General features: G+C 45.5%; 1 protein-coding gene and 1 pseudogene across 8 annotated transcripts in view; one reads left to right on the top strand and one right to left on the bottom strand.

Annotated features, from left to right (window-relative positions):
- TCP11L1 (t-complex 11 like 1) overlaps positions 1-18,795 on the top strand; it is a 34,165-nt gene extending 15,370 nt beyond the window's left edge. For 5 of the 8 annotated variants that reach the window (XM_063728491.1, XM_063728493.1, XM_063728492.1 and 2 more), the window contains 7 exons: positions 2,331-2,451; positions 3,132-3,352; positions 4,166-4,302; positions 6,737-6,948; positions 11,051-11,232; positions 13,907-14,079; positions 17,707-18,795. In XM_063728491.1, the coding sequence (XP_063584561.1) occupies positions 2,331-2,451; positions 3,132-3,352; positions 4,166-4,302; positions 6,737-6,948; positions 11,051-11,232; positions 13,907-14,079; positions 17,707-17,909 (1,249 nt within the window). In that variant the 3' untranslated portion in view covers positions 17,910-18,795. The remainder of the gene's footprint in view (positions 1-2,330; positions 2,452-3,131; positions 3,353-4,165; positions 4,303-6,736; positions 6,949-11,050; positions 11,233-13,906; positions 14,080-17,706) is intronic. The other 3 variants (XM_009246492.4, XM_009246493.4, XM_054524514.2) reach the window with 1 other exon arrangement.
- Positions 18,796-20,686: 1,891 nt separating this feature from the next.
- LOC100434311 (phosphatidylinositol N-acetylglucosaminyltransferase subunit C-like) lies at positions 20,687-24,326 on the bottom strand (annotated as a pseudogene).
- Between the last annotated feature and the right edge of the window lie 231 nt (positions 24,327-24,557).

Raw genomic sequence — 24,557 nt, 5'->3', positions numbered from 1 at the left:
TTTTGGAAATGTTTCCTTCAGTTGATACCAATATATTCAAACGTATTTTTCCTTTTGTACATTACTGCTAAAAAATATTTCTAAACAAGGAACACCAATTCTTCAAAAATCAAATAAAAGGTCTAAAAATCTTTTGTGAAAGTCTGCCTACTCAGTAGGATCTAGCTGCCTCATCTTGTGTTTTCATTGCCTTGTTTCATTCACTTCTTTGAAACTATCACACTGCACTATAGTCGTTGGTTTCATCGCAAAGGCGAAGACTGTGGGTTATTCTCTGTGTCCCTAGTGCCTGGCACTTAACCATTTTTTTATTGAATCAAAAACGCTATTGGTTGTAAGGTGCACCTTTTAAAAATGTGCTGTCATAAGAAAGAGGAAACACTGCCCATTATAATTGTAAAAATGCCACTGATTTTAAGAAAGATCCAAGTTTCTGAGAGATTAAAATATTGGGGGGGGGGTGGAGTTTGTTTTAGAATCAAGGAAATATGCGTGCAAGTGCCTTTCTGTCAGCAGCTCACCAAAGTCAGGATTCTGGATGGTGCCTGAGAGTCTCTTAGCCTGTCCTCATGGTTGCGGGATGAATGCGGCAGCTCCAAGCATCCCATAATACATCAGCCTTCCCAGCAAGAGCGAAAAGTTTGGGAGGACTAGGGTTCTCCTTTTGTTGGAGAGGAACATCTTCCCCTGGAGTCATGAAACAGACATCTGCTAATATTTTGTTAATCAGAATTTAGTCACATGCTACCCTTGCTGTAAGTGAGCCTGGAGAGCTTAAGTCAGTAAAAGGGAATGAACTGCTGTGATGGGCTTATTAGATTAGTCATGATTTATTGTCACAGGCAGAGTATATTGTTGCCCTGAAAAACACTGGGATTCTGTTAACAAGAGGAGGAGGAATGGCTGCTGTGCTGGCAAGTGTCTCCCATAGGAAGCTTCTAAATATGACTTCACAGAGATTTCTTATATCTGCAAAGATGGTACTTTTTTGCATTTAATAATGAAGAATTGCTTGTTTTGTGCTCAAGACAGAAAGACGTTGTTGTTGTTGTTTTTTGAGACGGAGTGTCGCTCTGTCACCCAGGCTGGAGTGCAGTGGCATGATCTTGGCTCACTGCAACCCCTGCCTCCCGGGTTCAAGCGATTCTCTTGTCTCAGCCTCCTGAGTAGCTGGGATTACAGGCATGCGCCACCATGCCCAGCTAATTTTTGTATTTGTAGTAGAGACAGGGTTTCACCTTGTTGGTCAGGCTGGTCTCAAACTCCTGACCTTGTTATCCATCCGCCTCAGCCTCCCAAAGTGCTGGGACTACAGGTGTGAGCTGCTGCACCAGCCATTGTTGTTGTTTTTTGAGACGGAATCTTGCTCAGTTGCCCAGGCTGGAGTGCAGTGCTGCAATCTCATCTCACTGCAGCCTCCGTCTCCTAGGTTCAAGCAATTCTCCTGCCTCAGCCTCCTGAGTAGCTGGGACTATAAAGCATGCGCCACCACACCCAGCTAATTTTTGTATTTTTGGTAGAGATAGTATTTCACCATGTTGGTCTTGAACTCCTGACCTCAGGTGATCCTCCCGCCTTGGCCTCCCAAAATGCTGGGATTACAGGCATGAGCCACCACACCTGGCCAATACTGGTTTTAATGAAATGTTATGTTGTATATATAAGTTGTTACAGTTTGGTACCTAGTTAAGCAGTTGTCCCATGTATCACATGGAAATATGATATTTTTAGGAAATAAAGTCCTTCAACCTACTACATACTGAATTGTTATCTTATTATTATTATTTTATTTTTTTGAGACAGAGTCTCGCTCTGTTGTCCAGGCTGGAGTGTAGTGGCACTATCTCAGCTCACTGCAACCTCTGGCCAGGCTGATCTCGAACTTCTCACCTCAGGTGATCTGCCTGCCTCGGCCTCCAAAAGTGCTGGGATTACAGGCGTAAGTCACAACGCCCAGCCTAAATTGTTATCTTAGGCTACCTAATTATAAACATCTTAGGAAACTTACTAGTAACAGGGAACTAAAATTAACAGCTTTGAACTTTCCAATATTCTTATTATATGGCACTGTCATATGCTGTTTCTTGGATTAATGTTGGCTATCCAGTTAGTTGAGAGTGATTCTTTCCAATGAGATGCTTATTGCAAAAAATCACTAACTTTTAAAATAAAGTATGCCATCAGTTGAAGTATGCCTGGGAAATCTTTCCTTGGTCCAAATCACTGGGATTGATCTTACCCTAAACCCATAGTATTTGTGCTTTTGAAAGTGATTAGAAACTCAAATATTTTGGTTTTTGCTCCCCTCCTTTTTTTTTCCACTGCCCCAGCTTGAAGAAGAGAGTAAAGGAGATTGTACATAAAGCGTTTTGGGATTGCTTGAGTGCGCAGCTAAGTGAAGACCCCCCAGCATATGACCATGCTATCAAACTTGTAGGAGAAATCAAAGAGGTGAGGCAAAGAGTGAATTGTGATGCTTTTCTGGTGTGTTAGGAGTGTTTATTCAACTTCTTGTGTCACCACCAGAAGTCTTTAAAGAAATTGAAGGATCAAGAAATTAAATTACTTGCCAGAAGGTGGATCAAGAGTGTTTTTGGCTTAATGCCCTTTTTAAAAAAAAAGTTTTAAGCAAACCATGATAACCTGAAGGCATTTAAGACAATAAAGTTATTTCACAAAGTCTAGTTTATTTATAAATTTTAATAGGTGTGGACACATTCCATTTATAATGGCCAAAAAGTGACTCAGCCTTTGGGACAGAGAAAGCTTTAGGTGGAGGGACAGTTTTTGCAGCGCCTTTAGCAGTAGCATCAAAGAAGAAATGTATGCATGGAAATTGTCATCTGTGGTTGGCTCACAGGCTCACATTAATAAACATGCTTTTCTTTTTTCACCATTAACAGTTTTTTCTTCTATCCATTTAATTGCTACCTAGGGCTTAAATGGAAGCTTAAGTAGCTATTGTAAATGATTTGTAAACATGTTTTTCTGTATGTTTGTTGAATAAGAAGTAAAATATGTGCAATATTACATAGCAATTGATAAGCCCTTATTTGGATAGTTATAAATTACATATAATTAGAAATGGCATCTAAGGAATTTTGATTAAACGTAGCTGTGTTCTCTTGTAGACTCTCTTATCTTTCTTGCTGCCTGGTCATACTAGACTGAGAAACCAGATAACAGAAGTTTTGGATCTGGATCTGATAAAGCAGGAAGCAGAGAATGGGGCCCTAGACATTTCCAAGCTGGCAGAGTTCATTATTGGCATGATGGGGACACTGTGTGCACCTGCTCGAGATGAGGAAGTTAAGAAACTAAAGGACATTAAGGAAATAGTGCCCCTTTTCAGGTATGGAAATATGTTAATCATACTCTGTGCAACTATAATTCAGAGGCATTTTCTTTTTTTTCTTTTTTTTTTTGAGACAGAGTCTCACTCTGTTGCCAAGGCTGGAGTGCAATGGCGTGATCTCAGCTCACTGCAACCCCCACCTCCTGGATTCAAGCAATTCTCGTGCCTCACCCTCCTGAGTAGCTGGGATTATAGGCATGCACCACCATGCCCAGCTAATTTTTGTATTTTTAGTAGAGATGGTGTTTCACTACGTTGGCCAGGCTGGTCTCGAACTCCTGACCTCAGGTGATTGGCTGCCTTGGCCTCCCAAAGTGCTGGGATTACAGGCGTGAGCCACTGTGCCCAGACCAGAACTATTTTCAATTTAAACTTCCTGAAGTCTTGGTACTCATGGATTAAAAAAAAAAAAAATTTTGTAAAATGCAGAAAAGTAAAAAGAAGACATTTACTCATAATTTTACCTCTCAGAGGCACAATCACTCTTATCATTTTGATACATAGATATATTTTTTAAACATTAATTTCCTTCAACATTTTAGTTTGAAAAATTCCAAACCTACAGAAAAGTTACAAAAACAGTACGATCAACACTCACCAGCCCTTCATGTGGATCCATCAGTTTTTATCATGTTATCACATTTGCTATGCTGCCCAGGCTGGTCTGGAACTCCTGGGCTCAAGCAGTCCTCCCGCCTTGGCCTCCCAAAGTGTTGGGATTACAGGTGTGAGCCATGCGTCTGGTCCTCTTTTCCTTTAATGCTATGTTTACTTTACAAGTGCTTGGTTCTAAATCCTTTTTTCTTTCAGAGAAATATTTTCTGTGTTGGACCTAATGAAAGTGGACATGGCCAACTTTGCTATCAGTAGCATCAGGCCTCATCTCATGCAGCAGTCAGTCGAGTACGAAAGGAAGAAGTTTCAAGAGATTTTGGAGAGGCAACCAAGTATGTTGAATATTTTGTGGTACTTTTTTTGTTGTCTGTGGTTTTTCATTTTAGCTGCCATAGCTGGTTGCGTAATATTATTTTCAGAACAAAACTAAAATTTAGTAGGAGGATAGTCTAATTTGAAGAAGGAAAAGCACAAAATGTTGGGACTACATCTAGAGTTGTTAAGCATTGAAAAGAAAACTTAATTGACAAGCAAAAGGAATGTGAGTAGGCTATGAGAATAGAAATTAAAAACAATGAATTCCTAAATTATAAATGGTTTTTTGATGAAAACACCAGTTTGAAGTAAAATACATTCTTGGTCTTGATTTTTGAAAACATGACAGACATCCTGTGAATGTTAATTCACTTTTCTTCTCCCTGTGTGGCATAGCAGGAAATTTAACTTTGCTTTTGTTCTGAATGCATAAATCTTCTTGTTTCATACCCAGGAAGAGTCTCATTTTTATGAACCTCTCTGATGACTGCAGAGAACAGACGACTCTCAGAATCTAAAACTACATTGTATTTCTAGGGTGCTTTTTATGGTCTCTGCATTGCTAATGGACATTCTGGGTAAATTTCAGTCTTCAGATTCAATGTATGATGAATTCCATTTGGCCTCTGACTTTGCTGACGAGGAGATGAAAACAGCAGTCTCTGGGTTGGTTGGGTTGCCTGACCAGATTAGTTAAGTGAATGCCCCATGCAGTTGATTCATCCAGCCCCAGGCAGAGGAGTCTGAGGTGGGGCTGGGGCCGGGGCAGGTTGGGAAGGGACAGGGTAGAGGTAGAAGTAGAAGAAGTTCAGTAATGTTTACTAAGTGCCAGGCTTGTGCCAGGCTTGTGCCAAGGGCTGGATGTACATGATCCTATGTAGTCCTCACACAGTAAGCTGATGAGCCAGGCACCTTTTTTTTAATCCCATTTTACAGATGTTGGAAACAGGTTTTGGGAGATTTTTGACCAGAATGGATTGACCACAAGCTCACACTCTCACCAGTGTTGTGAGAGTACTGGGAAGAGTTTGTTGTTGTTGTTGTTGTTGTTTTCTTTGAGATAGAGTCTCCTCGCTCTGTCACCCAGGCTGGAGTGCAGTGGCACGATCTCTGCTCACTGCAACCTCCGCTAGGCAGAGTTTTGTAGCCTGAAGAGCTGTAATATTAAGGCCTGGACCTGGAAGCTGGGGCATAATGGAGGACTCACTGGTAGGGTGGAAGCAGCTGCAGTGCCTGCATCTAGCACTTAAGTCACAACATGAAAGCCCGGGTTTCCCAAAGCTGGGGGGTTACGGAGAATACTATCAGCAGAAGAGAGGGTGAAGCCAGATGGCCCAGCAGTCATGACCGAGAGCTCAGGGTGAACTGGAGCTGCATCCCCCTGCCCCAGTGAAGAGCAAACCACAGCTGTGACCTTGGCCGCCCACTCGGTTTTAAGGAAGCAGGAAGCCTCCACTGACAGAGCTGCAACACCTCCTGGGACCTGACAGGCGCAGTTTTTATCAGATGATGTGTGAGATCCTCCAGCTCTCTCTCTGTATCCCTCAGAGTGCCCCCTGCATTACCGAGCTTAGAAAAGCAGGGGTGCAGGAGGGCTGCTGAAAGCCAGATGGGGCTTCCCCGACAGAGTTCACTTTCCCCCAGGTCGAAAGGAAGCCAGATTGATACAAGGTTAAGATCTAAACAAGGAAAAGCCTCATCATCAGTGTAGAGGATACTTTACACAGGGAAACTCTAGCCGGTGTCTCATCCTATCTGTCTCTAGAGCTGGAGTTGCCAGGGCTTTGGGGTCCATCTCATGCAGTAGTCAGGATGGGAGAGAAGGGAAGGAAGGTTTGTTAAATACCAGGTGGGTGGCAAGGCCTGGCTAGGTGTCATGTATTTGTTACTATTATTATTATTATTTTAGACAGGGTCTAGCTCTGTCCCCCAGGCTGGAATACAGTGGTGTGATCACCACTCACTGCAACTTCAACCTCCGGGACTCAAGTGATTCTCCTGCCTCAGCCTCCAAACTAGCTGGGGCTACAGGCATGTGCCACCATGCCCAGCTAATTTTTGTATCTTTTGTAGAGACAGAGCCTTGCCACATTGCCCAGGCTGGTCTCGAACTCCTGGGCTCAAGCAGTCTTCCCACCTCAGCCTCCCAAAGTGCTGGGATTACAGGCATGAGCCGCCATGCCTGGCTTATTCATTATCTTGTTTAATCCTCACAACAGCCTGTGAGGTGGGTGTTGTAAATTTCCCTACATCAGGCATCTGAAACTCAGACACATTATGACTTGCCTGAGATCCCTCAGTTAGTCAGTCATTGGCATTACTATGATTTGATCCAAGTTTTATTTGATTCCAAAGTTCATACTTTCTACTTTATCACTCCTCCAGGACATCGATTGTCCCTTAAGTAATTCCGAGAAGCATCCCGTCTTGGTGTCAAGGTAATGTGTGCAGCTTTGTTTTTCACAGATTCCCTGGACTTTGTCACCCAGTGGCTGGAAGAAGCCTCAGAAGACCTTATGACTCAGAAGTATAAACACGCCCTGCCAGTGGAGGGAACGGCTGCTGGCTCTGGGGACATGCCCAGGCTGAGCCCTGTTGCTGTCCAGAATTACGCTTACCTGAAGCTTCTGAAGTGGGACCACCTCCAGAGGCCGTTCCCCGAAGTAGGTCTCCTGAACCATCTCACTACTCATATTTGTTTTTGTGCTGCTGAACTTTTTAAAAAGAATAGCTTTGGCCAGGCACGGTGGCTCACTCCTGTAATCCCAGCACTTTGGGAGGCAGAGGCAGGCAGATTGCTCGAGGTCAGGAGTTCGAGACCTGCCTGGGCAACATGGCAAAACACCCTCTGTACTAAAAATACAAAAAATTAGCTGGGCGCGGTAGCAGGGGCCTGTAGCCCCAGCTACTTGGGAGGCTGAGGCAGAGAATTGCTTGAACCTGGGAGGCGGAGCTTGCAGTGAGCCGAGATTGCACCACTGCACTCCAGCCTGGGCGACAGAGCGAGACTCTGTCTCAAAAAATAAAAATAAATAAGTAAATAAAATAAAAAATAAAAAGAATAGCTTTATTCTGATATAATTCATGTACCAGAAGATTCTCCCTTTTAAAGTGTACAACTCAGTGTTTTCTAGTATAGTCACAGAGTTATGCATCCATTGCCACGGTTTAATTGAGAACATTTTCATCACCTCCAGTAGAAACGCTGCACCCATCAGCGGTCACTGCCCTTTCCCCCTCCCTCCAACCCCTGAAGCCACAAATCTGCTTTCTGTCTCTTGGATTTGCCTATCCTGGACATTTTATTTAAATGAAATCATACACTACCAGCCTTTTGTGCCTGGCTTCTTTCACCAGTGTTTTTTCATGTTGTAGCATATATAGCAGTGGTTTAGTCCTCTTTTCCACTGTGTTTTTTGTTGTTGTTGTGGTAAAATACACATAACATAAAATTTACCATTTTAACCATTTCTAGTTGTCCAGTTCAGTGGCATTAAGTGCATCCACATTGTTGTGCAACCATTGCCACCAGCCACCTCCAAAACATTTTCATTTTTCCTTCTGTGAAACTGTCTTCCCACCAAACACACCAAACAGTAATTCCCATCGCCCCCGCCCTCTGGCCCCTGACAGCCACCATTCTACTTTGAGTCTCTATGAATTGGACTAATCCGGATACTTAATATGAGTGGAATTATACAATCTTTGTCCTTTTGGGTCTGGCTTATTTTACTTAGCATAATGTCTTCAAGGTTCATTTATGTTGTAGTATGTGTCAGTGTTCCCTTTCTGGGTTTTTTGTTAATTTTTTTAAATTTTAGAGACAGAGTCTCATTGAATTGCTCAGGCTAGGTGGTACAACAGCTCACTGTAACTTTGAACTTCAGGGCCCAAGTGATCCTCCTGCCTCAGCCTCCTGGGTAGCTAGGACTACAAGAGTGTACCACCACACCCAGCTAATTTTTAAGTGTGTTTTTTGTGGAGACAGGGGTCTCTCTATGTTACTCAGGCTAATCTTAAACTCCTGGCCTCAAGTGATCCTCCCTCCTTGGCCTCCCAGTGTTGGAATTACAGGCATGAGCTACCACGCCCAGCCCTCCTTTCTTTTTTAGGCTGAATAATATATTTTACTGTATGCGTCTACCACATTTTGTTTATTCATTCATCAGTTGACAAACATTTGGGTTGTTATTATAAATTATGCTTCTGTGAATATTCCAGTACAAGTTTTTGCATGGACATATGTTTTTACCTCTCTTGGTTACGTACCTAGGATTAGAATTGCTGGGTTACATGGTGACTCTTAAGTTTAACATTTTGAGGAACTGCCAAACTTGATTTCCAAAGCAGCTGCATCATTTTACAATCCCACCAGCAATGTACGAGGCTCCAGTCTGTGCTGCTGAATTTTTCTCCTGTTTTTACTCATCTTGATGGAAACCACAACAGAGGTGTGGTTGTTCACAGCTTTATCTAAAGAAACTTCTTCCCCTTCCATGCTGAGCAATATTTTTTCTTTTTATGTTTTTCACAATACATACTTCTAACTGCAAGACCTCTTTAAGAAGATGACTAAGAAGGGATTCCCCCAGTGTTTCTCTAAATAGCTGTTTTGTTATGTAGACTCCCCCCCTCTTTTTGGGGGGTACGTGAGCTTCTTATCACTAGCCTCAGATCCAGATACTTCTCTAAATATCTTTCTTATAAGTTCCTTGTTTTTCCTTTCAAGAAGTTGTGAGCTTAAGGTTTCACCTCTTGCCTCTGAGTTCCCCGTTTTGTGCTGGAGGAAGCTCTAAAGAGAATGTCAAATTGGAGATGGGAAAATGTTCCCTTTGAACTGTGGCATGTTCTCTTCTGGAGGGAAGTTCTCAGCCTGACATTTCTATTTAAAAATAGCTGTGGGAGACCATCCAATACCTCCCTTTTCCCCACCGCTGATCATCTTCCCCAGGCCTTAGATACCCCTGCTTCTTCATCCCATAAATATCCCTAAGCCCTCTCTATGGAGAGGGGGATGTGAGACCTGTTCTCCAGCCTCCTCACTTGGCAGTCTTATGAATAAATCCTCTCTTGTAAAAAAAATAAATAAAAAAAGAAAAGAAACGCTGTAGGGAAGATGGTGATGGTCCCTGGGGACAGCTGTCTACTCCAGGAATTGATCCTTGGCAATCTGCATCCTAAAGTCACGTCCTGCTGTTGGGAAGCCACAAAGCCATGTGAAGTCAGAAAACAGGCCGACGATGAGTCCTTGGGATTGTATTTGTATCAGCAGAGGGTTCTCAGTCCTCAAGGTTTTTACTTCTTGGCTGTGACCCCACATTGTTCATGTCTTGATTTGGCAAATCTCAGTTTCTGACAGCAAGAAAGGTCCTTAGAGTCCATTCGATGAGCCTGTAAACTCTCAGATCAGATGCCCATCTGTGCTGCCTTTCCCTTCTCCTTCCCTCACCCACACGGGTGGGGGTGCTGGCATGGTAGGACCCAGGACTGTCTTTAACATGGGGGAGGCAGTCATGGGAATGTGCTTGCTTTCTGGGAGGCTTTAGGTTGTTCTCTGTCACTTCTGCTCTCTGTGCTTCCTGTTTCTTTCTCTTCCTCTTTATTTACTCGCCAGTTCTTACGAGCTTCCTTTGTGCTGGGTACTGAGCGGGTACCAAGATGATAAGTGTAGGCTCTGCCTGTAAGGCAGTCCTCCCTTCCACTGCTCTGGGATTTTTGTTGTTGTTGTTTTAAGATGGAGGCTCACTATGTTGTCCAAGCTGCAGTGTAGTGGCTATTCACAGGCATAATCATAGTGCACTGCAGCCTCGAACTTCTGGCCTCAGTGATCCTCCTGCCTGAGCCTCCCAGTAGCTGGGACTGCAGGCACCCACCATCGCACCTGGCCTTCCATTGCTCTGTACAGGGTGACTGGCTGTCCTAGTTTGCTAGGGACTGAGTGAGGGTTCACAGGACTTGGGAATTTCCATTTGAAAACTGGGACAGTCCCAGACAAACTGGGAGGAGTTGGTGACCCTAGGTCTGTGCCTCATTATACTTTTCTTCCTAACAATAGGTATAACTTTTATTTATCGAGTGCTGGCTGTGCCAGCCACTTTATATGTAGCATCTTTCTTCAGCTTTAAAACAGCCCTGTGATGTGGGAGTCCCCATTCTGCAGAGGTCTGACAAAGTTGGGGATGCTTGCCATGAGGTCATGCAATTTTTTTCTTTTTTGAGAAGGAGTTTCACTCTTGTTACCCAGGCTGAAGTACAAAGGTGCAGTCTCAGCTCACTGCAACCTCTGCTTCCTGGGTTCAAGAGATTCTCCTGCCTCATCCTCCCGAGTAGCTGGGATTATAGGCATGCGCCACCACACCCGGCTAGTTTTGTATTTTTAGTAGAGATGGGGTTTCACCATGTTGGTCAGGCTGGTCTTGAACTCCTGACCTCAGGTGATCTGCCCGCCTCGGCCTCCCAAAGCGCTGGGATTACAGGCATGAGCCACCGTGGCCAGCCGGGGAGGTCATGGTATTAAGCACAGAGCCTGGCTTTACACCCAAGCCTGTCTGTGTTCTTAGTGAGGGCGCTATACTGCATCCTTGCTCAGGAGGAGTGGCTCTGAGATAGAGGGGTTATTTCACACCAGACTCCCTCAAAGCTCTGAGACACCAGCGCAAACCCTGAGGGAAGCTGCAGAGGCAGGTGTAGGGGCTGTGGCGCTCCCGCCCTCTGCTGGCCAGCCTGGACCTGCAGCTCAGCGATGGCCTCTTCTGTTCATTACAGACAGTTTTAATGGACCAGTCTCGCTTCCATGAGCTCCAGTTGCAGCTGGAACAACTGACCATCCTGGGGGCTGTGTTGCTGGTCACCTTCAGCATGGCAGCCCCAGGAATTTCCAGCCAGGCCGACTTTGCTGAGAAACTCAAGATGATTGTGAAGATTTTGCTAACAGATATGCACCTGCCGTAAGTGGAACTTTCATGCGTGGATGGGAGGCAGTGGATGTCAGAGAGCCGACTGGAGTCTCCCAGAGGGGTCTCCCACTGTAAGGCAGAACCCAGGGCCACTCGCTAGGAACTGAGAAGAAACCTTGCTGTCTCAGTTGGTTCACTTGGCGAAGACCCCAGCAGAGTTTATTTAGGGTCATAGGGTCAAAGTTAGAATCTGCTGCAGGGTTAGCAAAGCTCTAGAATAGTGGCTTTAAAATGTGTGTGACTAGCCAAGTAGCCTATCGGGCCTTAGAGGCCACACCGGGGAGTTGGGTTATTGTCCTAAGAGCAGTAGGGAGCCATTGAAGGGTTTGAAGCGAGAGGAGGAGCGTAATTAGATTTATGCCCTTAAGTTTAAATTTTGGCATGGGGCACATAGTAGATGTGCGGGAGCATTTAGGAGGTGAGAGAAGAAGTGGCTCGGGCTGGGGGGTAAGCCATGGGCAGGGTGGGGAGTGCTGGTATCAATGGTTGCTTGCCTTGAGGAATTGGAGATCCTGGGCTTTTAGAGATCCCGCGGCCCTCCATTCCCTGTTAGCATGCTCCTCCCGGGGCCTGGCTCGGTGTTGAGTGCCATCAACTCATTTATTCTCCCTATGCAGGGAGCAGAATGCTGTCTGACCCCTTCCTTCTTTAATGGGGTTGTCTTTGTCTCCTGACCTCCAAGTTTCTTGTGTTTGATGTTTGTTGAGTGCTTTATTCCTCTCCCAAAGCCATTCACATGTATTAAACTCTTACTGGAGCTTATGAAGAAACTGAAACCCAGAGACATTAATTGGGACAAAAATGTTTGTGACTAGGACCCGCAGTAAGAAATGCATTTTCCATTGTGACCTAGTACACACTTAACACAGAAACGAAAACCTCTTACAATGGAACTGACCCTGTGTTTAATGCGGCCTGATACTTTCTACTCTATTCTTATTCCATTAAAAAAAATATTGGTTGCTACCCACTGAATTGCTTTCATAACCAACTAACAGTGAAAAGCAGAGCCCTAGAGGAAGGTCATGAGAGAAACCAACTATATTCCTGCAGAGCTGCATGTATGCGGTTGAAGTGTTCTGCCCTTGCATGTTCCCTGTAGGCGTTCTATGCTCAGTGTAATGCATCATTTTCTTACCCAGCACGAGTCTGCATCTGCACGCCTGCAGGCTTCAGTGACCGCTCCTACCATGGAGTCATGTTGGGTGACTTCTATGGTTTCCAGCCTATAGAACATCTTTTGAGTGGTTCTAAGTAAATGCTCTATCTGACAAGGTCCAATTCAGAGACTCCTTCAAGGGAAGTACCCCCTAAACATTCTTATCCTTACAAAATGGAGGAACTTTACTGCTGAATTTTCACAAAGCAAGGGTGTGTTCAGTGCAGTGTGGGGCGTGTCCATAAGTTGTGACTAGGGGCTCAACAGTTTTGACAGTCAAACTAGTTTGGTGAGAGGCCAGGAAACTGTTTGCTCAGCTGAGGGCCTAGCCTGAGGCCTTTGCACAGGTGCAGCTCTGGGCTGTCACCTAGGTCCCCTGCCTGGAGAACTACTCGGTCAAAGCTCCCGCTGAGGGGGGTACCCAGGTCAGCACTTTCTTGGGAGCCCAGCCTTGCACTCCCATATCTTCCCTGGCCCTCCAGGGGTGGGCACAGAGCTGGTGCCAATGGTGAGTGCCAGGGCTTGCTCCCGTGCCCCCCAGTAATTCTACATACAAAGGATCTAGACCCAGAACAGAGGCAGTTACCTTCTCACAGCATGCCTGCCAGCATGGGGGCTCCCCACAGGCACCCTGGGAGAGCCTGGGGCACCCAGAGTATCCAGGTACTTTTTTTTTAACTTTAGGATTTCACTTTTCGTTATTCTTTTATTTTTAAAAAAATTTTTAATTTTCAAATTTTTTTTTATTTTTTTGAGATGGAGTTTCACTCTTGTTGCCCAGGCTGGAGTGCAGTGACGTGATCTCGGCTCACTGCAACCTCCGTTTCCTGCGTTCAAGTGATTCTCCTACCACAGTCTCCCGAGTAGCTGGGATTACAGGCACCTGCCACCATGCCCAGCTAATCTTTTTGTAGTTTTAGTAGAGATGGGGTTTCACCATGTTGGCCAGGCTGGTCTTGAACTCCTGACCTCGAACTCCTGATCCATCTGCCTTGGCCTCCCAAAGTTCTGGGATTATAGGCGTGAGCCACCGAGCCCGGCCTCTTTATTCTTTATTAGTTAATACATGTGCATGTTTCAAAAATCAAAAGGTACAAAAGGGCATCCAGTGAAGAGTTTCTCTCTCCCTCTTGTCCCACAGCTACCAAATGCCTGCTTTCTTGTGTATTCCTCCAGAGGTATATCGAGATATTCTGAGGTCATTCCAGGCTGATTTTATCACACAGAGGCTAGCAGGAAGTTGTGCTTTGGGTCGTTGGTCCTGGTATATATACTCTGAGCCCCTGCCCTTCCCACTGTCCTTTCTAGCAGAGGGAGAGAAAGAAAGTCCCCCTGGTCAGGTATGCACAGCCTGAGAGGTAAAGTGGCAGGGAAAAGTGTCTCAAATTGTCCCTTGAACACACAAATCCAGTTATTGGTGCTGTCATTCTCACCCGGGTGTGGGCGGTTGGAGCCGGTTAGAGGTGTGTTTTACTTATAGGCCCTTTCTCCCCTCCTCTGCCCCAGCTCCTTCCATCTGAAGGACGTCCTCACTACCATCGGGGAGAAGGTGTGCCTGGAGGTGAGCAGCTGCCTGTCCCTGTGTGGGTCCTCCCCCTTCACCATGGACAAGGAGACCGTGCTCAAGGGCCAGATCCAGGCCGTGGCCAGCCCTGATGACCCCATTCGCAGGATCATGGGTACGTTTGGGGAAGGCAGGCAGCAGGGATGTGCCCTCCGAGGGGCTGGAGGACGGGTCCCTCTGAAGAAACCTGAGGGCTTAGCTGGAGTTAAGGTGCTGATGGGTGAGGAGATGGTGTAATGAAGCACCACAGAGAGACCAGGGCCACCCAACAGACGGGTACAGGACCAGGCAGCCATCATTGTTCTAAGGGCTGCGACCTTGGAATCACTCTCCTGGGTTCACAAGCAGTGTCCCAGGGCTTCCGTGCAGCTTGGGCGTGTAACTTGACACTCGAGTTTCCTCATTTCTAAAGCAGGAATAAGGGCAGCAACCTCACAAGGTCACTGCAGGGACTCCCTGGGATGAGAAGGTGAAGCACTTTCTGTAGTGCCTGGCAGCGCATAGTAAGTGCTCAGTAAATAGGAGCTGTTACGAAAAGAGCTGAATAGTAAAATGAAGATGTTATTTAAAAATACTATTAAAATATTATTAAATATTAGTATGTAATGCTATTAACATGTCAAATATAATAAAACTGTTAAAATGGTAATATTAATATATTGCTATTTAAAATTTATAATAAACTTGTATTAAAATATTTTAATGCATATTGTATAAAGTATTTAAAATATTCTACAATATTAGCTATTAGTTATCACAGCAATGGCTTTATGAAAAATTCTGTTAATTAGCTTGATTTAATCATTTTGTAGTATATACATATATTTGAAACATCATGCTGTATACTGTGAATACATAGTTTTGTTTGTTTGTTTGTTTTTGAGACAGGGTTTCACTCTGTCTTCCAGACTGGAGTGCAATGGTGCGATCTCGGCTCACTGTACTCCACCTCTGCGCTCCACCTCCCAGGCTCAAGCAGTCCTCTCACCTCAGACTCCCAAGTAGCTGGGACTACAGGCATGCACCACCACACTCAGCTAATTTTTTGTATATTTTGTAAAGATGGGGTTTTGCCAGGTTGGCCAGGCTGGTCTCAAATTCCTGGACTTAAGTGATCCACCTGCCTCAGCCTCCCAAATTGCGGGGGTTAACAGGCACGAACCACTGCACCCAGCCAAGATTTATACTCACAACCTTGGTAGGGAGGCAGGAAAGTGCCTGTAAGTAGACCTGTGGCCATGAAGTTGCTACTCATCCTGCTGCCTGGGTTGTTTCGTAATAGCCAGTTATCGACAGATTGAAAACCAGCCCTTAAGGGGAGGATCACTTAAAACCAGGAGTTCGAGACTATCTGGGCAGCATAGTGAGACCCCATCTCTACAAAAAATTAAAAAAAAAAATAAAGTTAGCCAGGTTAGTGACATGCATCTGTAGTCCTTGCTACTCGGGAGGCTGAGGCAGGAGGATCACTTGAGCCCAGGAGTTTGAGGCTGCAGTGAGCTATGATTTCACCACTGCACTCTAGCCTGGGTTACAGAGCAAGACCCTGTTTCTAAAAGAAAGAAAGAAAAGAAAAACCAGTCTTTGGGTAGGAACAATACAAAGATTTCTACTTCGGTGAGGCTGCCAGCCCTGGGAACCTTAGAGAACCAAACTAAAGAATAAGGGTGCTGAGCACAGTGGCTCATGCCTATAATTCCAACATTTTGGAAGGGCGAGCCGGGCAGATCACCTGAGATTGGGAGTTCGAGACCAGCCTGACCAACATGTAGAAACTCTGCCTTTTCTAAAAATACAAAATTAGCCAGGCATGGTGGTGCATGCCTGTGATCCTAGCTACTTGGGAGGCTGAGGCAGGAGAATCGCTTGAACCTGAGAGGTGGAGATTGCGGTGAGCCGAGATTGCGCCATTGCACTCCAGCCTGGGCAATAAGAGCAAAAGTCTGTCTGAAAAAAAAAAAAAAAAAAGAATAAGAGTGACAGGGCCAGGTGTGATGACTCATGCCTGTAATCCCAGCATTTGGGAGGCCAAGGTGGGCAAATTACCTGAGGTCAGGAGTTTGAGACCAGCCTGGCCAACATGGTGAAACCCCATCTCTACGAAAAATACAAAAGTTTCCTGGGCATGGTGGCATGTGCCTGTAGTCCCAGCTACTTGGAAGGCTGAGGCAGGAGAATCACTTGAACCCGGGAGTTGGGGGTTGCAGTGAGCCTAGATCACGCCACTGCACTCCAGCCTGGGAGACAAGAGGGAGACTCCATCTCAAAAAAGAAAAAAAAAAAAAAAAAAAGAAGAAGGGTGATAGGGCCGGGTGCAGTGGCTCACGCCTGTAGTTCAGCACTTTGGGAGGCCGGGGTGGACAGATCATTTGAGGTCAGGAGTTCAAGACCAGCCTGGGCAACATGGTGAAACCCTGCATCTACTAATAATACAAAAATTAGCTGGGCATGGTAGCATGCACCTGTAATCCCAGCTACTCAGGAGGCAGAGGGAGGAGAATTGCTTGAACTTGGGAGGCAGAGGTTGTAGTGAGCTGAGATTGTGCCACTGCACTGCAGCGTGGGCGACAGAGTGAAACTGTGTCTCGAAAAAAAAAAAAAAAAAAAAGAGTAAGGGTGATAGGCCCTGTCCTGTCAGCAGTTCTGTCTGTGTTGTGAGGCTCAGAAGGGTATAAGTTATTTGCACCTGAGAGGATTCCCCAGGCAGGAGGCAAGGCATGTAGTTTGAAAAAGTCTATTCCATATAAATGTCTATTGTTTTTGTGATAAAATCTGCAAGAAGTGTGGCTTGATCAAATCTTTTTTCATGAGGATACACAGGAGTACAAAAGCATTGTGAAGGGGAATGGACTGGAAAAGCATCAACCTCAATTATTCCTCCAAGTAGGACAAGTTTACAAATGCCCATGACTTCCATGCAGGCATCAGAGAAGGAAGCACGAGCCACTTTCATGGAGGCTTAGTAGGAAAAAAGTCTTTTTTGAACCTGTAATTCCTGCTTTATTCTTCCACCTTTTTATGTGATCGTCAGCGATGGCTAACAATGGTCTCAGCATGTGTTGCTCCTCTGAGAGCAGAGCATGTCTCCAGTCTTCTTTCACTCACTCATGCATTCATTCGTTTTTTTTTTTTTTTTGAGACAGAGTCTGGCTCTGTCGCCCAGGCTGGAGTGCGATGGCATGATCTCAGCTCACTGTAACCTCCACCTCCTGGGTTCAAGTGATTCTCGTGCCTCAGGCTCCCAAGTAGCTGGGACAACAGGTGCGTGCCACCACACCTGGCTAATTTTTGTATTTTTAGTAGAGACAGGGCTTCACCACATTGGCCAGGCTGGTCTCGAACTCTTGACCTCAGGTGACCCGCCCACCTCAGCCTCCCAAAGTGCTGGGATTACAGGCGTGAGCCACCGCACCCGGCCACTCATGCATTCATTCTTGCATTCCAAGTGTGTTTGAGCTTCTGGGAGGTGGGTCTCATGCCAGGCACTGTGCTGAGTGCTGAGGAGACATGAACAAGATGAGCATGGCTCCTGCCTTCATGAAACTAACCATCTAGAGAGGAGAGAAAACATTATAAATGGGATGAATGTGCAGAAGTGCAAGGTGCTGTGGGTATCTGGTCTGGGAGTATTGATTGGGGACAACTTCCCCTAAGAGGTGATGGTTAAGCTAAGAACTGAGGCACAGTCAGATTTGTAAGGTGAAGGACAAGAAACAACTGACCACTTTCTTTTTTGTCACAGAATCTCGAATCCTGACCTTCTTAGAAACCTACCTTGCCTCGGGTCATCAGAAGCCATTGCCCACAGTCCCTGGGGGACTCAGTCCAGTTCAGAGAGAGCTGGAGGAAGTTGCTATTAAATTTGCTCGCCTGGTCAACTATAACAAGATGGTTTTCTGTCCCTACTACGATGCAATCCTCAGTAAGATCCTCGTCCGATCCTAACGTGTATGCACCCTACAGCAGCAGTATTACTCACTAGCCGCAGAATACCTGTTCTCAACTCTAATGTTGCATTGGAAAATGGCTATATAGTACATGTCTGTTTAACAGCACCGATTCCAAAGGGAAGAATATTGTGTATCACTGTTGAAAAGACTTGTTGAAAAATCCACTGAATTCTATTTTGAGAGATTGTATTTATGAGTGCAAGTTTACAAATCAAAGAAGCATTTTGTTCTCGAGTTTTACAGGTAACACTCAGCTGTGTCTCCACTCCTCCCCCATCATGTCCTTCCAAGGAGGCTGGGACCTGTCTCTTCTGCAATCTGGGTAGTTCTTTCAGATGCCCTGTGCTGAACTGACAGCCATCCAAGTGCAAAAGAGACCAAGCCATGGCCTCACCTCCTGCCCTCCCTCAGACAGCCTTGTCCCTCACCCCTCCCTTCCAATATTTTTGTTAGAAGGGCTATATAACGTCTTATTGCCATTTTCTTCCCCTATTTATTGCTTCCTCCCTGCCTGGCCTAGCCAGGCTCCCAAGCCCTTTTTTCTAGAAGAGGAGAGTTATTTGTCTCTCTCTCTTTTTTTTTTACTTTCTTTTTTATATTTGAACATTCTTTCTTTTAACCTTCCCCCAAAGATACAGTTATTGGACTTTAAGAAGATTGTTCTTTTATACAAAATTACTCCTGCATCTGGGTGAGAGCAGTTATGACTTATGAGATCTAGTGAAAGGAAAGTCTCTGACTTTCAAGCCTGGAAAGTCAAGGAGGAAATGTTTTGAAAAATAGTTTAATGTGAACGAAGAGAAATGTCTGGAATTCTTACTGAAAAATTGACTCTGAGACAATACACAGATGTGTTGATTGAATTAAATTCTGGAATTAGATTTAACTGTTTTCAGATAAAATAGTTTGAGTTCACGAATCTCCTAGATAAGGAAGTCATAGAAAATCCCTGGTGTTTGAGCATTATTTTTCAAGGAACCTCAGTGACCAGAATTCCTGACATGTCCTCTGAGTGTGAGTGATTTGGGTCTCATAGCCGATCTGTTCTGTTTTTTTTTAAGTGTACACGTGTATGTCTGCATTTTAGGGACATTATGTTAGAAGCAGAGCCATGAAGTTGGAATGACCAACTGCCACAACAGCAAGGGGTAAGACTCTATTACTGTGCGAGTAATGCAGTAATATCGGCACCTAAAGCCTTACGGACAGGAAGCTAAGAGAAACTTAGAAGCTGGCCGGGCGCGGTGGCTCACGCCTATAATCCCAGCACTTTGGGAGGCCGAGGCAGGTGTGGATCACCTGAGGTCAGGAGTTTGAGACCAGCCTGGGCAACATAGTGAAACCCCATCTCTACTAAAAATACAAAAATTAGCTGGGTGTGGTGGTACGCGCCTGTAATCCCAGCTACTTGGGAGGCTGAGGCAGGAGAAACGCTTGAACCTGGGAGGCAGAGGCTGCATTGAGCTGAGATAGCACCGCTGCATTCCAGCCTGGGCAACAGAGTGAGACTCTGTCTCAAAAAGAAAAGAAAAGAAAAGAAACTTGGAAGCCATTTCAGAAAGACTCCAGGAAGGCCAGCAGCTACTCCTGCACAACCAGGGGGAAGGGCTACATTTTACTGCAAGCAGCTGTTTTCTCTGATCCTTCTTTGTAAGGAAGTGCAGTGATTTTGTGTTTTCAAGGAAGACTTGAAGAAGCAGTTGGGTAGGTATTCCAATAGGACTGATGGGGAGGAAATCAGATACTCCATGAGAAGGATATCAGACCCGGTAGAGTCAGAAATACCTTCTGCTTTCAGGATTTTTGAGATTGCTGATGGTCCCAGGGTTTATACAAGGACTTGGATCTGGCTATAGAAACTCAGGTAGAAATTACATGTATGCAGATCAGCACTGATGTTGGTTCTAATCTATAATGATGTGATAAATTAAAAAAACAAAAGAAAACAAAAAACAGGGCTGGGCATGGTGGCTTACACTATAATCCTAGTACTTTGGGATGCCAAGGCGGGAGGATCATCTGAACCCAGGATTTCAAGTCCAGCCTGGGCAACATAGTGAGATCACGTCTCTACAAAAAAATACAAAAAAAATTAGCCTGTCGTGGTGGCACACAGTCGTACTCCCAGCTACAAGCTGAGGCTGAGGCAAAAGGATCACTTGCACCCAGGAGTTCAAGGCTGCAGTGAACTATGATCGTGCCACTGTGTTCCAGCCTGGGTGACAGAGCCAGACCCTGTCTCTCCTCAACAAAAAAAGTAGAGCCAGATGTATGTTTTTGGGTCCCAGGCAGGAGACTGGAGAATCTGGGTCACTGTAATCTGGCAGACTGGCCGCATTTTGTGAGGGTACTTTTATTCATATTTATTTATTTTTGTTTGTTTGAATGTATTATTATTTTTTAATAGAAACCACATCACTTCATTTGTTACAGCGAATAATTCAAGAGGGCCCCAGAAAGCTTTTTCATCCACAGAATTACAGAAAGGATAAGCACCCTCACCACCCAAGCCTTTGGTTCATTTTTTATTTTTTCAAGACGGAGTCTTGCTCTGTCACCCAGGCTGGAGTGCAGTGGCGCGATCTCAGCTTACTGCAACCTCCGTCTCCCGGGTTCAAGCGATTCTCCTGCCTCAGCCTCCTGAATAGCTGGGATTACAGGCACGCGCCACCACGCCTGGCTAATTTTTGGATTCTTAGTAGAGACGGGGTTTCACCATGTTGGCCAGGCTGGTCTCGAACTCTTGACCTCGTGATCCATCCGCCTCGGGCCTCCCAGAGTGCTGTGATTACAGTCGTGAGCCACCGCACCTGGCCTGTCTTTAAGTTTTATACTAGTCAGGAGGCTAGTGTATCAGAATGTCCCTAATTTAGCTGAGGAACCTGGATAAGTCTTCCTTGATTTCAGCTTCATCCCAAGGCCCGTAAATGTTTTCTTTAAAAAGCTGCAGGCGAATGAGGTAAAATGGACAGAGACATGAGATAGAAATCAACAGAAGGGCAAAGAGTACGGCTCCCACAGCACTAATAGGCAGTAGGCCTTCCAAGGCTGAAAAGGCAAAAAGCAGTGTGACCACCACATAGCCCTTGGGAGTCCATGCCTTTAGTTTCTTCTGTAGCATGAGCCACAGGACAAAAATCTGGATGGCAAGTGTTACCATGATGAAGACGTGCAGGGACTGGGGAAGGCGGAAGCCAAGCATCCAGAAGCAAAGATGGCCATGTTCAAGGATAGTGTGCTGGATACAATGGATACAAAGGCATCATTGGCACCATAGTTAAAAAAGATGAGGTGGCCTACCAGCATGAAGACTGACATGGCATAGATGGTGTCAGTGCTGACAGACTCTGTCAGGGTCTTAGCACTGGTGAAAAGCCATAAGTGAAAGTAATGAAGACTAGGGCACTCTTCAGGTCAGCCCACCGGGTCCACCCACTCTTCTGCCCTTCACCTCCATCAGTGAGATCAAACAAAACATACCCAATCAGTGAAGAAGCCAGGCCAGTCCCAAAAAGCCAATGGGGGGCCAGAAGACCCTCATCCATATACCACCAGATAACCAGAAATACACAAACACTGCACAGCTGCGGGATCACCACACTGGACTCAAATACCATAGCCCAATATTGGTATTTCCGAGCATTGATGTTTTTCCAGAGCTCTTCCAGGAACCGCTGATCCACATAGTTACCAGGAAAGGGCTGTTGCTCATACAAGACCCTCTGCCACTTGGCCGGGCGCAGTGGCTCACGCCTGTAATCCCAACACTTTGGGAGGCCGAGGCAGGCGGATCACGAGGTCAGGAGATCGAGACCATCCTGGCTAACACGGTGAAACCCCGTCTCTACTAAAAATACAAAAAATTAGCCGGGCGAGGTGGCGGGTGCCTGTAGTCCCAGCTACTCGGGAGGCTGAGGCAGGAGAATGGCGTGAACCCCGGGGGGCGGAGCCTGCAATGAGCCGAGATCGCGCCACCGCACTCCAGCCTGGGCAACAGCAAGACTCCGTCTCAAAAAAAAAAAAAAAAAAAAAGGACCCTCTGCCACTTTACCTCCTTGGTGTTAGTTACAGGTTGGGTACACATTATCCTTTCATTCAAACTCAGGCCAGTTTAATTATCCCTGTCACAGAGGTCCATATGGTTCTTGTTGATGACATTTTGAAATGAGACCTCCCTGGAAATTCCATGCCTTGGTTGATATTCTACCGACCTTTCCTTGTTTTCAAAGACAGCAATCCAGGCCAGGCCTACAATAGATGAGTTTGTCTCTGGGGCAGGATATAATACAGCCAAGTTCCTGTCTGAGAGTTCCTGGGGATGTGTGGCTGGGGGATGGTGGTTGCCTGCCTTTTTCCTTGTAAGGGAATTTTTTTTTTTTTTTTTTTTTTTTGAGATGGAGTCTCGCTCTGTCGCCCAGGCTGGAGTGCAGTGGCGCAATCTCGGCTCACTGCAACCTCTGCCTCCCAGGTCACGCCATTCTCCTGCCTCAGCCTCCCAAGTAGCTGGGACTGCAGGCACCCGCCACCATGCCTGGCTAATTTTTTTGTATTTTTAGTAGAGACGGGGTTTCACCGTGTTAGCCAGGATGGTCTCGATCTCCTGACCTCGTGATCCACCCGCCTTGGCCTCCCAAAGTGCTGGGATTGTAGGCGTGAGCCACTGTGCCCTGCCATGAGGGTACTTTTAAAGAAGGTAACATCTTCCATGGTGTATTCAATGAGGTCATGTCTGGAATTGTTCCCTTGAGGTGGAGGCTGCTTTGTGGCCACTGTGCCTGGCGGTTGTATGATCCTGGGTTCCTGGGCTGAGAAGCCACAGCCTCAGAGTGTTTGGGGCCTTTTCCTCCCGCTCCAAGGCTGAAGGAGAGGAGCTTACCTCCAACTGCACAGCGCTGATCACCACTTCCTGCAGTCATTCTTCTGAATCTCAAAAACTCTTCTTTTGTAAGAGTAGATTCTTGCAAGATATTTTTCCCCTCCTGAGTTCTTACATTGCCAGAGTTCCATTTGGACAGTTTGAAATCTTGATGCATGAATAACTGGCTTCACAGACCCTTGGCCCCCCACTACCTCGGTGTCCACTGGTGGAGTTCTGCAACTGGCAAAAGTCAAGAATGAAGGAAGCAAACTTCAGAACCACAATATTCATATTGAATCATTTTGTTGTTGCTCTATGAAGATAAGCTAATTTTCTTCCTGGAATCTCATAGGATTATTACTAAGGGCCAGGGAGATCCACTTCGTTCATTTAGTCACTCAGGAAGCATTGCTAAGCATCCCCCTGTACCTTCCCCTACAGTTCTCCTTCCAAAACGAAACATCCTTTGGAGTGTGTTGTCCTCCAGAGTCGAATGGATTCTATATGCTGCATTCAGTAACAGGTTGTGGAGACAAGTGTCTTTTCCTGAAATTGCTAAGTGTATTTGGCAGTACTTTACTACTTGTGGATAGAACTGAGAGTGAGGTCAGTATCACCAAGCCTTTTGGATTTCTTCAATAGTCTCATGGATGAGTGAATGTTTAGAGTAACTGCTACTTTGTTGGCTCTTGGTTGGGATTCTCAGTCCCGGTGTTTTTAAAAATCTCATTCCGGCCGGGCGCGGTGGCTCACGCCTGTAATCCCAGCACTTCGGGAGGCTGAGGCGGGCAGATCACCTGAGGTCAGGAGTTCGAAACCAGCCTGACCAACATGGCAAAACCCGTCTCTATTAAAAATACAAAAATTAGCCGGGTGTGGTGGCACATGCCTGTAATCCCAGCTACTCGGGAGGCTGAGGCAGGAGAATCACATGAACCCTGGAGGTGGAGGTTGCAATGAGCCAAGATCACACCATTGCACTCCAGCCTGGGTGACAGAGTGAGACTCCGTCTCAAAAAAAAAAAAAAAAAAAAAATCTCATTCCGTCTAAAGCAAGCTACAAAATGTGATTATTTATGTCACGATATGATCCAGCCATAAATGTACTTCAGGTAAGAAGGACACTGACATGATATCTTACTGATCAAATGCAGTCGGTAGGTATATATGAACATTTTTCTCTGTGAAGAAAAGCTATTAATAAGTTTGACTTCATAGGCCTGTAGTATGCACATACTGGCCAAGATTCTAAATGGATTATTCAGCAGTTCTGTTTTTGTGGAGGTGCTTATTCTCATTTCTCCAAAGCCTTAAGATTCCTGGGAATAGAGGAAATGTTGCTGCCACCAACTTTGCTGGTGAATTTCAAAGAGAATAGGTGTTTGCTGTTTGATTTCCAGTGACCTTTTGGCGAGCTCTGATTTATATGTAGAACATTTGTGTTTCTTTTCATTTTGAGGCCAGGTGGTAGAGTGGAAAGACTGGGAGCTGTCAGGAAACCAAGGCTTGGATCTCCACTCTGTTACGTACCAGCTGGGGCAAATCAGGGCCCATTCCCAACTCCTTTAAAATGAAAGGACTAGACTTGGTCTTTAAGCTCCCTTCCGATTCTAACATTTGGTGGTAGCAGGATTGTGCACAAAGCTCCTGATTTAGAGAAAGATCTGGGTTTTAGTCTTTTTTCCTCTATAGCCGCCTTACCGGTTGTACAACATTGGGCCAGCCATTCTCCCCAAGGCCTCGGTATTTTCATTGTTAAATGGGAACAATCCTAATTCACACTGT

The sequence above is a fragment of the Pongo abelii genome, chromosome 9 (assembly GCF_028885655.2).
Source record: "Pongo abelii isolate AG06213 chromosome 9, NHGRI_mPonAbe1-v2.0_pri, whole genome shotgun sequence".
Lineage (NCBI taxonomy): Eukaryota > Metazoa > Chordata > Mammalia > Primates > Hominidae > Pongo > Pongo abelii.
This window is presented reverse-complemented; position numbering and strand designations above follow the sequence as displayed.